Here is an 18,908-nt window from a genome sequence, read left to right as displayed (position 1 = left end):
AGTGACGTATGTCAATTATTTCTCAATAAAACTGGCAAAAAAAAGAGTAATATACGTAAATAGATTACAGTTATTTTTACAGTGGAATATCAAACAGGAATGAGAATATTAAAAACTACCAATATTCAAAACAATGTGAATGAATCTCGTGAGAATATTTAATCAATCACATGTAGAAGCATAATGTGATTCCATTTCTATAAAGTCCAAAGCCTGCACATGATAACATGAATCTCAAACCTATGTTTTTAAAAGTTATGATATTGGTTACCCTGAGGGTGAGAGTGTAGTAGCAGTGAGGGGACACCGAAGGGGCTTCCCGATACTGGTTATGTTCCGTCTGTGATCTGAGTGCTGATTACAAAAGATGAAAATTCACTCAGCTGTATACTTGTAATTTGTACACTTTTCTATACGTGTGTATTAAAAAATACTTCAAAATAAAAAAATTTATATCCATTATATATTTTATATACCAATATCTACCATGTGAATAAATGCACAGGAAAAAGACTAGAAGGAAACGAACCAAAGGTAGTCACTCATTCATTCATTTGTTCATTCATCCAATGGCTATTTACTGAGAACCTACAATACCAGGTATGGTGCTGGGTACTGGACAAGGCCAGGTACTGAGCACTGCATTCTCCAGGAGCGAATTTTTTGTATTTTTCTTCTTCTTCTTATATTTCTAAAAACTTATTGTGAATATGTTTTTACTTATAACTGGGCATTATATATATTTAGTTTTTAAAGATTCTGATAGAACTGTAGTTCAGAAAGGGGTGTATTGATACAACTTTGTAGCCATGTTCTAATAGATGAGTTTTTGAGATATTTACTTATTTTTGAAGTAACATTGGTATTCCCCAGGAAGGCTTTTCCATACCCTTTGTAAAATTTATTCCTTTAGCAAACAGAAATAATAATTTTTAGAAAAAAGTGTATTTTTATTAGTAAGATTTTATATTACGTTCAACATCTGCCTATCTTAATATAAGTATGTATATTTTTTGAAGAACAAATTTTTATTTGGAGTTAATTTATTATATAAATATTATAAATTTTTTATCAGTAACAACACTTTGGGGTAGTAAAAGTATAAAAAATATATAGTGTAAAATGAATTTGAATTCATATAAATACAAATTATCTATGCCATGACTTTTTGTGAATGAGATTTATCTTTTTCACTCTTTTTCTTCTGTTTCTCTTCTGCTTGTTTTTCAGAATAATCTTTAAGAAGACGATTCAGCTGTGGTTCACATTGGCTTGCATGTTGTAATCCATCTTCCCTTCCTAAAAAAGAGATAAAACGTGAGACGACGATATTTCAGTCATCTCACACAGTGGCAAAGTCAGAGCTAGTCCTACCTGAACCACTCCAAGCACTAACTCAAGAGGCATTTTTAATTCAAAACACTTGAATTAAAGATATTTTTTTTTTAATTTTTTTTTTTTTAATTTTTTTTTTTTTAATTTTTGACAGAGAGAGCATGAGCGGGCGGGGGCAGGGGGGATTGTGGCACAGAGAGAGAGGGAGACACAGAATCTGAAACAGGCTCCAGGCTCTGAGCTGTCAGCACAGAGCCTGACGCGGGGCTCGAACTCACGAACCGTGAGATCATGACCCGAGCCGAAGTCGGACGCTCAACCGACTGAGCCACCCAGGTGCCCCGAATTAAAGATATTTTTATATTTTACCTTCACAGTGTTGGATCACACGTCCCCAGAGTCGATTTTTCCGCAAACAGGCTAAATTTCCCACGATCAATAAATGCCTCCTTCCTCTGGTCAATGCAACATTCATTCTTTTTTCTGAATCAATAAATCCTACTTGTCTTGTCCTTACACAGGACAGAATAATAATCTCCTTTTCAGCTCCCTGAAAAGCATCTACTGTGGATACCTGCACGGCTTTAATATCAGGATGATCAAAGTTCACGGCATTGAGTGAATGACAAAGCTGTGGAGGAAAAGACGAGATCACACAGGGAAGAGACCGTGAAGAACTTAAGCCCTGAACCTATTCACAGCAGCCATTTTTATTTAACTAGTAGTGGATAATTTTCATTTTTTAATGATTCACATAGATTTGGTAGTTTCTAAAATGATTCATAAATAACTACATGACAATATAAATTAGGAAACAAAAGCAAAAGTGATGATTTATCTATTGTTGGGGAATTCATCCAGATATACTAATTCAGAGTTGAAAATTAATGATAGAATAGATGAAAAATATTTTTTAAAAAAAGTAAAAACTAGTTAGAAGTAATTGGTTTGCATGTACATTAATATCTGCTATCTACTTTTGATTTATTAATAAAATGAAATAATAATGAAAGAACATTTTGGAAAACAAAGATTGAATCCCATCTGGCCCAAAACACAAAGCATACACTGTATTTTCTTCCCTCTAATTTGTTTATTTGCATTTTTGCCCTAACAGCTGTAAACTGAATTTAATTAAACCTTGTTAGGTTTACATTTAATTATACAGAAAAAAAGCCAGACCACACAAAAATCAGAATTTTTAAAAATGTTACACTCCCAAAAGTTTTTTAAGTACCAAACCCAACTACTACTCAAATGTAACTATCAAATATTGTAACAAAGTCACAATATTTAAGTGTCATAATACGATACAAACCTTGTACATCTGGGATTTGTATAATGTTATCACCCCGATCACTGAGCCTGCTATTCCACTTACAATCAGTGATTGAATCAGCTTGAGTGTAAAAGCAGCTTCTGCCACATTATGAAAGCTGTTATCTCTTTCAATCTGGAATATGAAACAGAGCCTAAATTATATTTCCCAGAAAGGCTGTGGAAAGACCAAGAAAACCATATAAACAACAACAATAAAATTAAACCAGGAAACTAAACCATGTTGACTCTCATTAATGTCATTTACCTGCTCCAGTCCTTTAACGTTATAGAAACACAGAGTTGGGAGCCATTCCAATAAAGGGCTCCTCTCTGTTTCTGAAATGCCATTCATGAGGTTTCCTTCATAAAACAGATCATTAGAGATAGCACTGATTGCAGGGTGACAACGGTATTGGGTTCTCAACAGAACTGGCTTATGACCCTAAGAAATTTAAATGAAAAAAAAATTAAAGCATTTTTTTCCTTAGGGGAAAAAAAAAGATTAGTATTTAAAAATTTAAAAATATCAACATACTGTGCTCTTAGTAAATGAATTACAACTATGATCAAATAGACTATAAATAACAATTTTTAATTACTAAAAATATCTTCATGGTAACCTATTATTTACACCACAAAATTATAAAGCATGTCAAATATTAGACTTATCTAATAAGTTTGGTGACTAACATTAGGTGGTTTCATAATGTATGTGGCACTAAATTGAAAAGGACTCTTTAAAAAATATATATTTGAGGGGCACCTGGGTGGCTCAGCCGGTTAAGTGTCTGACTTCAGCTCAGGTCATAATCTCATGGTTTGTGGGTTTGAGCTCTGCATCGTGCTCTGTGCTGACAGCTCGGAGCCTGGAGCCTGCTTTGGATTCTTTGTCTCCCTCTCTCTGTCCCTCCCCCGCTTGCGCGCGTGCTCTCTCTCTCTGTCTCTCTCTCAAAAATACATAAACATTAAAAATTTAAAAAAATGTTAGAAAGAGTTGTTGATAGCTCATTAATTTTCCTCCTTGGGCACAAGCCATCTTTTATTTTGAATCTTCAATCTTGTTAGTGCATCATAAAATCCACATTCCATCCAAGTTAGAGCTCTTGTAGAGCATGCTCTGTGTTTGCAAAATGTTCTGGAGCACTATTGGAACATTTTGAATAACTACAAGGTACTCTAATAATAATAATGCATAGTTAAAGGCAGGATTAATGATCACACAGACAAGGTATCTTTTATGGAAGAAAAACAGTAAGGAAAAAAACAGTCCTTGTATTATTTAGGGCATAAGTTTGCGGATGAGTCTAAGTCAGTGGGCATGTGAAAACCTCTGCCAAAAATACAAAATATGCTCAAAGTACAAAAATTCTCAAATGATTTTTTTTTTTATTCAAAGGACCATTATTTAGTACTAGAAACAATGTTAGAAAAATGATTAAATTATGGTATATTCACATAATATTTAGTGATTAAAATATTTGTGACAACAGTGATGATTACAAAGCTAGTAATAACACAGGGAAATGGTTTATTATAATGCAAAGTTTAAAAAAGCCAGGAGAGTAACTACATGGTATGGTTTCAACTACGTAAAAATACATACATATTTTTACAGATTTATTGCGATATAATTGACATATAACATAATTGTGTAAGTATAACACAATTGTATAAGCTGAAGGTGAACCATGAATTGATTTGATATTCATATATTGCAAATTGACTACCACCATAGCATTAGGTAACACCTCTATCACATCACATAATTAGATAATTACATTTCTTTTTTAATAGTGAGAACATGCAACATCTACTCTCTTAGCAATTTTCAAGTATATGATATTATTAACTATAATCACCATGCTGTTAATTAGATCCCCAGAACTTACTCATCTTATAACTGGAAATTTATGCCCTTTGACCAACATTTCCCTCTTCCTACTTTTCTACCTCCTAGCTCATGGTAACCACCATTCTACTCTTTGTTTCTATGAGGTCAGCTTTTTTTTAGATTCTACAGGTAAGTGGTAACATACAGTATTTGTCTCTTTCTGATTTATTTCACTTAGCACAATGCTCTCAAGGTATATCCATGTTGTTGTAAGTGGCAAGACTTCCCTCTTTTTTTATGGCTGAATGATATTCCATTGTGTGCACATATATCAAATATATGTATTCTTACAGTGTATATATTTGATATATGCAGACACCCCTAGGATAAAAGCTGGAAGGAATGATACCAAAATATTACAAAGGATTTTCTCTTGGGGGCAGTGAGGTTATTATAGATTTTTTTTAACCTTTTAGTTTTCTGTAGTTTCCACGTTTTCTATAATGAATAATAGATATTATTTTTGTTTCTTTTAATTAATTCTAAACTAGTTCAAATATACAGAAAAGCAAAAAAATATAATACTCATGTATGTACCACACAAATCTGACATTAGTATTGAGTCATCTTGCTTCAGATTTCCTTTTTGTTAAAACATGAAATGTGGCATAGATAGCTATGCCCCCCCCACCCACCCCCATGCTCATCTATTTCCTCTACCACCTTCTCTAGAAACAGCTCCAATACTAACTGTGTTTTATGGCATTCCCATGCAAGCTTTATATGTTTCCTACATGGGCATGTATGTATGAATAATACACATTATTTGCTGTGTTTTTGAAATTCACATAAATTGTATTTTATACTATGTATCTCTTTGTACCTTGCTTCTTTCAACATCTACTATGTTTATGAGAATGATCTATATGGATCAAGTTCATTCACCTTGAATGTTTTATATATTCCATTTTGTAAATTCAATTCCATTTTATTCTACAAATAAATCCACTTTTCAGTCTATCTTTATTTGCCCTTTTAAAATTCCCTCAATAATCTACTTCCTGTTTTAAAAATCATCGACAACAGATAAGTGAAAGAGCAAAGAGCATAACGGCATGCATTGTATGGTAGCATTTGTAAAAGAGGGGGGAAATATTTTATGTATTTGCTTATGATGGCATAAATTATCACTAGAAGAATACAAGAAAAAGATGACAGTGATTTGGGGGAGAGAAACTGAGTGGTTGGGGGACAGGAGTAAAAGTCTTCACTCTACTTTGCGGTTCCTTTAGAATTTGCATTTTGAATCATGTGACTAGGTTACCCATTTAAAAATGTTTTCAGAATCTAAATAATTTTTTAAATTAAGATTTTTAAAAAGCCAATGGAAAGGTATGATTCAAAAGAATCTGAACACGGACTTATCATGGAAGGGGTAGAAAGTTGTGCAATTCAATTCAGTTACAATTAATAACTCAAGATAATTGAAAGCTTGAGTCTTCACAAAATTGAGTACAACTAAACTCAAAACAACACAACTTGAAACTCAGTGTAAGGGGAAACTTCTGAAAAAGGTGGAATAACACTGCCTTGCAGAATCCATTCTCCAATATCTAAAGAAACATCTACAACAAAATATTAAAAACAATAGCAAAGGAAAAATTCAGTAGCCACGCACCAAAGAAAGGTTTAGAGACAACTCAATGCCATAAAATTTATAAAGTGCTTATCAAGAAACAGCATTCTAAAGCAGAAGGGAGAGGGGCGCCTGGGTGGCTCAGTCGGTTAAGTGGCCGACTTCGGCTCAGGTCATGATTTCGCGGTCCGTGAGTTCAAGCCCTGCGTCAGGCTCTGTGCTGACAGCTCAGAGCCTGGAGCCTGTTTCAGATTCTGTGTCTCCCTCTCTCTGCCCCTTCCCTGTTCATGCTCTGTCTCTCTCTGTCTCAGAAATAAAAATAAACGTTAAAAAAAATTAAAAAAAAAAATAAAGCAGAAGGGAGAAATGCAGTATAGATCTTTCTTGACTTATGATGGCATTACATCCTGATGAACTCATCATAAGTTGCAAATGGAAGTGAAAATGCATTTAATACACTTACCCTATGGAACATCATAGCTTAGCCTATTCTACCTTAAACATGCTCAGAATACTTACATTAGCTAGCAATTGGGTTAAATCATCTAACACAAAGCCTAATTTATAATGAAATATTGAATATTTCATGTAATTTATTTAACACGATACTGAGAGTGAAAAACAGAATGGCTGTAAGTGTATAGGTTGTTTACACTCATGACCATGTGGCTGACTGGGAGCTGTGGCTCGCTGCACTGCCCAGCATCATGAGAGAGGATCTTACATCATATTGTTAGCCTGGGAAAAGATCAAAATTCAAGATTCAAAGGATAGTTTCTATTAAATGTGTATCACTTTCACACCATCATACAGTTGAAATTGTTAAGCCCAAATATTGTAAGTCAAGGACCATCTGTATGGTGAGATTCCTAACTTCTCTAGAAGTCCTAACATAGAAATTGCTCCTAAGAATAGTAATGAAAGAGGGAAAGTGATCTGAGCAGTTAGTTTTTAGTGAAGTGAAGGCTCTGAGGGTGAAACATCAAACTGGGGGGACACCTGAAGTCCAAGAATATTCCTTGTCTGGGAAAGGGACAATACCTCCAACTATGTGGAATGAATCCTGATACTGGATATTTAATAAAACCTTAGAATTGAGAGAGCCCATGTAAGCAAAAAAAGGCAGTACACGTTCTTAACTTTTTTTTTTTTTTTACTTATTTTTGAGAGAGAGAAAGAGAGAGAGAGAGAGGGAATGAACAAACGGGGGAGGGGCAGAGAGAGAGACACACAGAATCCGAAGCAGCTCCAGGCTCCAAGCTGTCAGCATAGAGCCCCACGCAGGGTTCGAACCCATGAACCGTGAGATCACGACCTGAGCCAAAGTCGGACACTCAACCGAATGAGCCACCCAGGTGCCCCAAGATAGTACACATTCTTAATTCAGTTCTATTCCAGTCCCACACCTACCCCACTCCCCACACCCTATTTTCAGGGTACTAAGAAAATACAGAATCTGAGAGCTACCCAAGCAAGAACATCAGGAGATCAAGCAGGAATGGCAACACACTACAGCTTCCCCTCAAACTAACAAGATAAAGACAATGCAAACACTATGTATAGAATGCAGCCCAGACAAAATATAACCAAGAAACAGAAGAAAGTTTTCCTCAAGTCTCAACCTTTAGAATATAATCAGAATGTAACTGAGTGAAATAAAATCTCAACAGTGAGATGATGAAAAGACAATGAGATTTAAAAAGATAATGAGATTAAAGGGAAATTTCAATCCTAAGAAAACAAACTAATTTTCAAAATAGTATCATTAGAGAACTAAAGGAAGCAAAGAACAAATGGAATTTCTTCATAAAACTCACTACAACCTAACTCAAAACTCAATGCAACTTCAAACTCAATGTAAGGGGAACAGACATATTAGAAAGCCTTCACAGATAATGAAGACAAAAAATTAAAGTAACATTAATGGAAACAGATAAAGATACCCAATATAAAAATAATTGAGGGGCCTTTGTATTTTAGACCAAATGTGTCTCTGACCCCAGTTCCTATGTTGCAGCCCTAAACCCCACGGAGATGATATTTGGAGGCGAGGCCTTTGGAAGGTAATTAGGTTCAGATAAGGTCATGAGGATGGGGTCCTTATGATAAGATTAGTTTCCTTATTAGAAGAGGAAGAGGCTAGAGTTTTTTTCTCATTCTACCATGTGAGGACACGGCCAAGAAGAGCATTCTTACCAGGAACCAAATCTGAAGGTACCTTGATCTTGGCCTTCCCAGCCTCCAGAACTGTGAGAAATAAATGTCTGTTGGTTAAGCCACCCAGTCTATGGTATTTTCTTACAGCATCCTGCACAGACTAAGCTACTGGTAGAGAATTCATCAGGTAGAGCAGAAGCCTTTCCTGAAACAAAGAAACAAGAGTCTCCAGTTTGAGAGAACTTTTATTACAGAACGATTACTTACAGAAAGCTCCACACTGAGATATACTATGGCAAATTTATAAACTTTAAGGTTGTAAAAAGAGTTATTGTATCTAGGTAGAAAAAATAAATCATTACAAGGGGAAAATAATCAGGCTGGCCCTAAAATTCACAGTAATACTTGATGCAACTATTCAACAAGCCAAGATGCCTTTTACATTTAAAAGCAATGGACATTTTGAAACAAAACGGACTCAGGAAAGTATGTATCTATAAGTCATTCTTGAAAAAAAAAAAAATTGATGATGAAGTCCAAGGCACCCATATGAATATCACTGAAACTTCTAAATATAGAACTAATTCTAGGGTCACCTGGGTGGCTCAGGTCATGATCTCATAGTTTGTGAGATCGAGTCTTGGGTCGGGGCTCTGTGCTGACAGTGTGGAGCCTTTTTGGGATTTTCTCTCTCTCCTTCTCTTTCTGCCCCTCCCCCACATGCATGCGCACACCTGTGTGTGCGTGCGTGCATGCGTGCTCTTTCTCTCTCTCAAAATAAACATTTTTTTAAAAAATTAAAAAATATATAGAATGACTCTAAACAATCGTACAAATTATGACTATAGAACAAAAAGAATAATAACGTAACTAACAAAAATAGGAATAAGGGAAGGGATAAGAAAAGGGGGAAAAGCATGAGAGCACTAATATCTCTACCGTTTAGAGCAAAGCAATCAATCCATCCATCTAAAATCTCTTGTTAGAAGGATCTTTTAGGAAATACTATCTCTTAAGGGTGAAGAAACATTTATTTGAGATTTAATCATTCTTTTAGCTTCATTTCCATTTCTCTTCCTCTGTTAAGAAAGTAGATTATTGGGTGTCTGGGGGGCTCAGTAAGTTAAGCATCTGACTTCAGTTCAGGTCATGATCTCATGGTTCATGAATACAAACCCTGCTTCAAATGAGCACAAGCCCCACTTTGGGTGAGCATGAGCCCTGCTTTGGGTGAGCCCCACTTCTCTCTCTCTCCCTCTCTCTCTCTCTCTCTCTCTCTGTCTGCCCTTTGCTCAGTTACACCCTCTCTCGCTCTCAAAAAAAGTACAGATTATTGAAAGTTCAAACAGCAAAGTAACTCCTTAAATGCAATTTAAGCTAGCAACACTGATAAAATTTTTCTTTTGGTAGATTTTCTATATTCCTTCGGCCGTAATAGTTTAATCTTCTGCTTATAAAAATAGCTTGATTTTGAATATTGCATCAAAACAATAGTAATAATAAATAGATAAGCAAATTGTGGTACGTGCATACAATGGAATATTATTCAGCCATAAAAAATTAAATAATATAGACCAATGGAATAGAATAGAGGGTGCAGAAACAAACCTGCACATAGTCAACTGATTTTTGACAAGGGTGCCAAAACCATTCAATGGGGAAAGGACAGATTTTTTTTGACAAATGGTGCTGGAAAAACTGAATATATGCATGGGGGAAAAAAAACTGGACCATATCTTATACCTTTACAAAAATAAACTCAAGATGGATCAAAGAATCTTAAGTTAAATGTAAGACCAAAACTATAAAACTCTTGAAGAAAACACTGGGGAAAATTTGTATGATACTGGATGAGGTTTCATGGACATGACCCCAAAAGCACAAGCAACACAAGAAAAAAAAAATAGATAAACTGGATTTCACCAAAATTACAGAACTTTTGTTCATCAAAGGAAACTGTCAAGGGGCGCCTGGGTGGCTCAGTCAGTTAAGTGTCTGACTTCAGCTCAGGTCCTGATCTCACAGTTCGTGAGTTCAAGCCCCACGTCAGGCTCTGAGCTGATAGCTCAGAGCCTGGAGTCTGCTTTGGATTCTGTTTCCCTCTCTCTCTGCTCCATCACTGCATGCACTCTGTCTCTCTCAAAAATGAACAAAGATTAAAAAAAGAAAAAAAGAAAAAAGAAAAGAAAAGAAAGAAACAGACTCTTAACTACAGAAAACAAACTGATGTGGTTACCAGAGGGGAAGTAGGTGGGGGATGGGTTAAACAGGTGATCAGGACTAAGAAGGGCACTTACTGTGATGAGCATCAGGTGTTGTATGGAAGTGTTGCATCACTACACTGTACACCTGAAACTAATATTACACTGTATGTTAACTAACTGGAATTTAAATAAAAACTTAAAAAACAAAGAGAATGGATTTACAAAAAAACCCCCATAAAATTATTATATGACCCAGTAATAGCACTTCTGCATGTATACTCAACAGAACTGAAAGCAGAGACTCGAATAGGTATCTGTATACCAGTGCTCATGGCACTGTTATTCACAATAGCTGAAAGACAGAAACAACCCAAATATCCATCCACAGATGAGTGGATATATGAAATGTGGTATTACATAAAATGGAATATTATTTGGTGTTAACAAGGAATGAAATTCTGACACATATTACAACATGGACACACGCTGAATGGATTATGCCAAGTAAATAAGCCAAACACAAAAGGACACAAATCATATGATTATACTTATATGAAGCACATAGAGGAGGCAAATTCACAGAGGCAGAAAGCTGAATAGAGGTTACCAGGTGCTCAGGAAAGAAGAGGAATTATTGTTTAATGGGTACAAAGTTTCTGTTGGGATAATGAAAAAATTCTAGATATGAGTAGGGAGATGACTACAGTACCATTAAGAATGTATTTTTTTTTAATGTAATACAGTATTGATATATGCTATAATGTGGATGAACCTCAAAAACTCGGTGCTAAGTGACATAAGCCAGGCACAAAAGGTCACATGTTGTATAGATTCTGGGTTGTATATGATATGAAAGTTGTAAGATTGTATGACATAAAGTATACTGACTAGATACGACTATACAGACTGAAAACAGACTGGTGGTTGCCAGGGTCTGGAGAGAGGAGGGAATGGAGAAACTGCTAAATGGGTATGGGGTTTTATTTTTGGGTGATAGAAGTGTTTTCAAATAGAGCCCGTGTTTACACAGTACTGTGAACGTATTAAATGCCACTGAATTATCCACTTTTAAAATGGTTAATTTTACATTATGTGAATGTCACCTCTATTTAAAGATATATTACCACCACTGTTATTCAACACAGTATTGGAAGTCTTAGCCTCAGCAATCAGACAACATAAAGAAATAAAGGCATCCAGATCGGCCATGAGGTCAAACTTCCACTTTTTGCAGATGACATGATACTCTATATGGAAAACCCAAAAGATTCCACCAAAAAACTGCTAGAACTGATTTTGAATTCAGCAAAGTTGCAGGACATAAAAACAATGCACAGAAATTGGTTGCATTCCTATACACCAACAATGAAACAACAGAGAGAGAAATAAAGGAATCGATCCCATTTACAACTGCATCAAAACCCATAAAATACCTAGGAATAAATCTAACCAAAGAGGTGAAAAATCTATACACTGAAAACTACAGAAAGCTTATGAAAGAAATTGAAGACACAAAGAAATGGAAAAAGATTCCATGCTCCTGGATAGGAAGAACAAAGATTGTTAAAATGTCAATACTACCCAAAGCAATCTATATATTCAATGCAATCCTTATAAAAATAACGCCAGCATTCTTCACAGAGCTAGAATAAACAATCCTAAAATTTGTATGGAACCAGAAAAGACCCCAGATAGCCAAAGCAATGCTGGAAAAAGAAAACCAAAGCAGGAGGAATCACAATTCCAGACTTCAAGCTGTATTACAAAGCTGTAACCATCAAGACAGTATGGTACTGGCACAAGAACAGACACTCAGATCAATGGAACAGAATAGAGAACCCAGAAATGGACCCACAAACATATGGCCAGCTAATCTTTGACAAAGCATATTTATCCAAGGGATACAGGTATGCTGTTTTGAAGGGGCACATGCTCCCCAATGTTTATAGCAGCATTATCAACAATAGCCAAAGTATGGAAAGAGCCCAAATGTCCATTGATGGATGAATGGATAAAGAAGATGTGGCATATATATACACACACACACACATACACACACACACACACACACACACACACAATGGAGTATTACCCAGCAATTAAAAAGAATGAAATCTTGCCATGAGCAGCTACATGGATGGAACTAGAGGGTATTATGCTAAGCGAAAGTAGTCAGTCAGAGAAAGACAAATATCATACGACTTCACTCATATGAGGACTTTAAGACACAGAACAGATGAACACAAGGGAAGGGAAGCAAAACTAATATAAAAGCAGGGAGGCGGACAAAACATAAGAGACTCTTAAATATGGAGAACAAACAGGGTTACTGAAGAGGGTGGGGGAGGGGGGATGGGCTAAATGGATAAGGGGCATTAAGGAATCTACCCCTGAAATCATCGTTACACTATATGCTAACTAACTTGGATGTAAAGTAAAAATAAATACATAAATAAATAAATTAAATTTTAAAAAAGATATATTAATAATTAGGGGAGCCTGGGTGGCTCCATCGGTTAAGTGTCAGACTTGATTTAGGCTCAGGTCATGATCTCATGGTTCACTGAGTTCGAGCCCTGCATTGGGCTCTGTGCTGACTTCTTGGGATTCTGTCTCTCCCTCTCTCTCTGCTCCTCCCCTGCTCAGGATCCCTCTCTCTCAAAATTAGTAAATGTTAAAAAATATATTTGTGTATATTAATAATTAATTTAAAAAATTCTTTTAAATGTGAAGCAGCACTCTACAACAGCTCTACAATAGGGGACATGGATAATAAAGACATTATAGAGTTTTTTAAGATTTTAGAGCAAAAGCAATATATTTACTACCCACTATTAAAGTAGTACACGGGGAAAAGATTCATTATATAAAAGGGTACTTAAATTACAAGGTGCTAGTTATCTTTAAGAGGGGTACTTTTTAAACAGTTACAATTATTTTAGGGCAGGGACTAAGTCTTCTAATATTTTCATTTTCGATCTATCTACACAGTATATAATCCATAAATAATAATTCTGCATGAATTGAACAGTAGTACCATTAAGCAGAGCCGATCAAAAAGAGTTTGTTCTAATCCATTTTCATGAGCTGCATCAGAACCCTGAATAGTAGGAGGAAGCTGTTTGGGATCTCCAACAAGAATCAGCTTTTCACACTCGAACCTAAAAACAGAATTCCAAAAATTAATCTAAGCAATAAGAGAAGGCATGCATTGACATCATTTGCTGCACTATTTTCCAACATGTATTCCCAGAGTTCTGGGAGCTAACAAGGCTTAATAATGCTAATAAATGTATTCAAAGGCTTTGAACTTACTCAGTAGAAAACCCCTTACAATTTTTTCCTACATAAAACGTACTAAATGTCCCCTTGCCTCTGCATGGAATTAGCATTTTGCACAACACGTTTGAGAAACAATGACTTTTAAATTCTATAAACTTAGAGGCTTTCATAGAAAACATTTGGCTTAAACTCTTGCTTTAGAGATGAAATAAATTAGGTTCCTGGGGCTAAATGTCTTTTTAAATCGAGGTAGGATATCGTGGGAAAATGTCCAATTTTTTGTAGAAAAACTTGTATCTAAATCTCAACTCCATTATATTCTATGGACACAACAAGTTATTTAACTTCCCCAAGCTTCAGCACTCTTACCAGTAACCTGGATGTGCTACTACTTTGCATAACTGTTATCAGGACTTCGTGCAGTATATAATGTGTTTAGTATACAGCAGGTGCTTCATATAACAGGAAATATTTCTTATTACTCATATTAGCATTATTGCTTCTATTGTTAAATAGATTAGCCCTATTACTCCTCTATCCTCTGTGCAGGACCTTACTGTTCCTCCATTCCTGGCTCCTGAGTGGGGTGACCAACTCATATTGGTTTGCTTAGGACTGTCCCAGTTTAACCTAAAATTCCCATGATGTGGGACCTCCCAAGTCCTGGGAAAATCATGACAGTAGGTACTCGTTCCCTCATTAACTGGGGATAGAACAAGGATTAGAACTCAGGCCTACTGAGTCCAAGTCTAGCACTCTTTCCACTGCCTTCAGGATCCCTCAGTTAGAGATGCTTTAAAAGTACAATGTTTCAATTAACTGATACAGCTTAGAAGATTTTATAGTCTTCTAAATTTTATTGGACAAAGTTTCATTTTCAACTTATTTTTCTGTACATAGTTTATATCCTTTCATAATATAAATTTTATTTTCAGAACTTAAACACTGGAACTTTATCAAAGTAAGCAACTGAAGAACATTCTTCAGTAGACTTAGGTTCTCAAAATAGGACTAAAGAAGAACCTCTAATTTAGGTGAGAAACCTGCAAGGTCCTAGTAAAATTCTAGCACTAGTGTTATCAAGGCTTTAAAAATTATGTGATCTATCATCAGGGAAATGTAAATCAAAACTACAAGGAGATATCACCTCACACCTGTTAGAGTGGCTAAAATCAACAACCAAAGAAACAACAGGTGTTGGCGAGGATGTGGAGAAAAAGGAACCCTTGTGCACTATTGGTGGGAATGCAAACTGGTACAGCCACCATGGAAAACACTGTAGGGGTTCCTCAAAAAGTTAAAAATAGAACAACCCTATGATCTAGCAATTGCACTACTAGGTATTTACCCAAAGGATACAAAAATACTAATTCAAAGGGATACATGCATTCTTATGTTTACAGCAGCATTATTTACCATAAGCAAGATATAATAGCAGCCCAAGTGTCCATCCACTGATGAATGGATAAAGAAGTGGTGTATACATACAATGAATATCATTCAGCCATAAAAAAGGAATGAAATCTGGCCATTTGCAATGACACAGATGGAGTGAGAGAGTATAATGCTAAGTGAAACAAATCAACCAAAAAAAGACAAATACCATCTCATTTCACTCATATGTGGAATTTAAAAATAAACAAGAAAGGGAAAAAAATAAGAGAGAGATAAACCAAGAAACAAACTCTTAACTATCGAGAACAAACAGATGGTTGCAAGAGGGGAGGTGGGTGGGGAGAATGGGGTGAAATAGATGATGGGGATTAAGGAGGGCACTTGTGATGAGCACAAGATGATGTACAGAATTGATGAATCACTATATTGTATACCTGAAACTAATATAACATTGTATATTAACTCCCTGGAATTAAAACGAAAACTTTAAAAAGAATTATGTGATCCAAATGTCTCAACTGTGATCTAACAAAATTTTGGCACATTAACCCCTCTCAAGTTCCCCTCTGCATTCTTTTAAAAAGTCACTTTAGTACCTAAACTGTTAAAAGTTTTCAAAAAGTTTGGTAAGAGTTTGAAGTGCAAAATTATTTGAAATATTATGATATCTGAGTGTGTTTTGGAAAGGAATTTTTTAGGTTACCTTGCAATGGGAAGGAGAGAGGCCGGTTCAGTTATTTGACTACACTCATCCAGCACAACTACAGGAAATTTAAGATCATTCATGCATGGGAATGGGCAGGCTGCACAGGTAACTCCAACTACCCGCACCTTTATTACAATAAGAATATTATTAATTAACAAATTTTTAAAAATAAGACAATGTATTTACCAAAGAACTTGTAGGCTAAAATCAGAAACGAGCTGTCCTAATTTAATTACTGGCAATCAGAAATCATAGGTCACTTTATTTCCCACATTTTTGTCATTCCCACAGAGTGAATGGAAATCACAGCATAGAGGCTACTTAAGCCACAAGCCCCTTAATAAGAACAGATAAAAGACACATTTTGATATTCACAAGGGAGGTATTACAGTGTCAGGATTTAAAACGTTAAGGATGATATGCATATTTTATCCTTCTAGATGAAGCTAAATAAACACCACATGTGTTATCATCAACACAGGCCAAGGTGCTCCACGAAGAGCACTGAACACACTAATGAACTGCACTCTAGGATTTTAACTTACTTAAGAAAGTAAAGATGGCTACCTCTAAATAACAGTAAATTAGTGTCCTTGTGGCCTGTAAGTATATTTGAATCTTATAAGAGAATACCATTATTCTCAAGGCAAAAAGCCTGATGTAAAAAAAAAAAAAAAAAAAAAAAAAAAGCTCATATTTAATCTCTGCAACTAAATATAAACAAGAGGAAAATGACTGAATTTTCTAATTACATGTGGCCATTGTACTACTGGTCTAATAGCTACACACACACACACACACACGTGTATAGATACACATACACACAAGCATATATACATTTTTTTCCTCTCTTAACAATCTGAAGTATAATTCTACTTCTTGGTAGCAAGGGCAGTCCACACAAACCGACCAAAATTTTGTCAACAAATGTGATTGACAAAAATATGCTTTACAAATTAAACACTGCCTCCATAGGCCCTGTGAAACAAGAAATATTATAAACTCCTTATTTTCTTTAATAATAGATAACATTTATCACATACAATAACCCTTCGTCAGTTAGGTTTTCCTCTTGTTAAAAACAAAACCAAAAATCCCAAGGCCCCATTTATATTAGAAACTCCACAGTTTTTAAATATTCAGCTCTTGCAAAAGGATCCAGCAGGGGACACCACACTGTAGCACTATACATTCTCATGGTACCACTCTCAAATGGCATTCCTCATTTAATTTCTGGGAACTGTATCTGATAAGACAACCTTAGAATGAGAACCCTGAAGTTGTGAACCAGGAAGCAGTTTTTTTAGTTAAATAAATATCAAATACAAAAACCTAAATAACTAAGTTTTCTTTAAAATATCATATTATTATTGAGGAGGGCACTCGTTGGGATGAGCACTGGGGGTTGTATGTCAGCGATGAACCATGGGAATCTACCCCAAAAACCAAGAGCACACTTCACATGCTGTATGTTAGCCAATTTGACAATAAATTATATTGAAAAATAAAATAAAATACTGTATTATTTATATATTTTAATTTGTCCTTGTATTGCTGAGGTTCTAACCACAGAAGAGATTTTTATTATTGATCTAGGAAATAGTTAACCACGAAGCATTTTTTAAAATTAATTTTATTGTAAAGACATGCCACTTTAGAAATGTGTTAGCTCTGACCTTGGAAATTTGCTAAATAAACTTTAAGAAAAATGTTTCCTTTAAAAGAGTTCTCATTTGTGAACAGATATTACCAGTGAGCAACAGATTATGCTATCTGGGCTTTCGCTTAGAAAATTATCAAAGAAGTCGTTAACAATTATTCTTACATGTCAATATTATGTTGAATAAGTGACTAAAATGGTAAATAATTTACATAAATGACTAATGTGCATTGATTGAACACAGTCAAACTAAGCCCTTCTGGATTAAGTAGAGAAGGAAGTAGAGTTTGACTCTATAATTCAAAATACTTGAAAGCTCGTCTGAAGCCTTCTGAGGACTTCTGTAAGCAAAACTTGTTGCAGATTGGTTATCATTTCCAATTCCCTCCTCCCTCCTTGTGAGAGTATTACACATCCGCACCCTTTGCCATGTGGCTTTCCAGCGCTTCCCACCAGAGAAATAGGTGGAGTGTATTTCCCTGTCCCACTACTGCTGGGCTTGGCCATCTGACCTGTTAAAGCAAATGGAGTATTAGCAGACATAATATGAACAAACGCTTTAAATGTATTTGTGTGATCCTGCCCACCTTTTTGTGCTTCTGCCATCCGTCAGGAGAAGGCCATCATGCCATAGGCAACTGTTCTCAGAATGAGAGACCTGAACCACAGCCTCAAGCTGGGCCGTGCCAAATGACCTCTACAGTCATGAGTCTGTTGTCTTAAAGTACTGAGATTTTGTTTGTTTAGCAGCATTTTTTGGAAAGAGCTAAGCAATACCAGGACCCAAGCATGTTGATTTTTCCAAATTTCTTTTTATATAATTTTTTTAAGTTTATTTATTTTGAGAAGGGGTGGGGGAGGGAGAAGGAGAGAAAGAGAATCCCAAGCAGGCTCCACACTGTCAGTGCAGAGACCGATGCGGGGTTTGAACTCATGAACCGTGAGATCATGACCTGAGCTGAAACCAAGAGTCAGCCGCTCAACTGACTGAGCCGCCCAGGTGCCCTGATTTTTCCAAATCTCTTGCAGAAAGTGACCAATGTCCACATGGTCCAAAAAGCCAACAACCCCCTTTTCCTCCATTCCTCTTTCTTTTCTGCATGCTCTCCTTTCATTGGTGGGAGCTACTCATTGGTTTCTTTCTCATCAGCTGCCAGCTGAAGGAAGCTGCTCTGGATGAGAAGTTGATAAAAGGGATGATGCTACCTGTTACAGGTTAGGATCCTATGTGTGCAGTCTTGGCTTCCAATACCTAGAAGCAAGTATCTGAGACTCCTAGATTCTCAGATACAGACAGACCCTGAAAGGCTTGGCTTTCTAGGGAAAGCATTAAAGACAAATTTCACTTGATATTTTGCCCAGGTCAGACCTTCTCTCCAATT

The 18,908-nt window shown here is 35.8% G+C and overlaps 1 protein-coding gene across 6 annotated transcripts in view; it reads right to left on the bottom strand.

Annotated features, from left to right (window-relative positions):
• Window positions 1-396: 396 nt before the first annotated feature.
• The window catches only part of ZGRF1 (zinc finger GRF-type containing 1), a 91,205-nt gene continuing 72,693 nt past the window's right edge, over window positions 397-18,908 (bottom strand). For 4 of the 6 annotated variants that reach the window (XM_019417902.2, XM_019417930.2, XM_019417939.2 and 1 more), the window contains 6 exons: window positions 15,864-15,991; window positions 13,521-13,644; window positions 2,921-3,097; window positions 2,654-2,788; window positions 1,705-1,966; window positions 398-1,299 (listed from right to left, as the gene is read on the bottom strand). In XM_019417902.2, coding sequence (XP_019273447.2) covers window positions 1,154-1,299; window positions 1,705-1,966; window positions 2,654-2,788; window positions 2,921-3,097; window positions 13,521-13,644; window positions 15,864-15,991 — 972 coding nt within the window. In that variant the 3' untranslated portion in view covers window positions 398-1,153. Of the gene's footprint in view, window positions 1,300-1,704; window positions 1,967-2,653; window positions 2,789-2,920; window positions 3,098-13,520; window positions 13,645-15,863; window positions 15,992-18,908 lie in introns of all 6 variants that reach the window. The other 2 variants (XM_019417911.2, XM_019417949.2) reach the window with 2 other exon arrangements.

Source organism: Panthera pardus, unplaced genomic scaffold (genome assembly GCF_024362965.1).
Source record: "Panthera pardus isolate Hobbes unplaced genomic scaffold, ASM2436296v1 HiC_scaffold_13, whole genome shotgun sequence".
NCBI lineage: Eukaryota > Metazoa > Chordata > Mammalia > Carnivora > Felidae > Panthera > Panthera pardus.
Note: the sequence above shows the minus strand (reverse complement) of the source record. Positions and strands in the feature narration are given on the sequence as shown.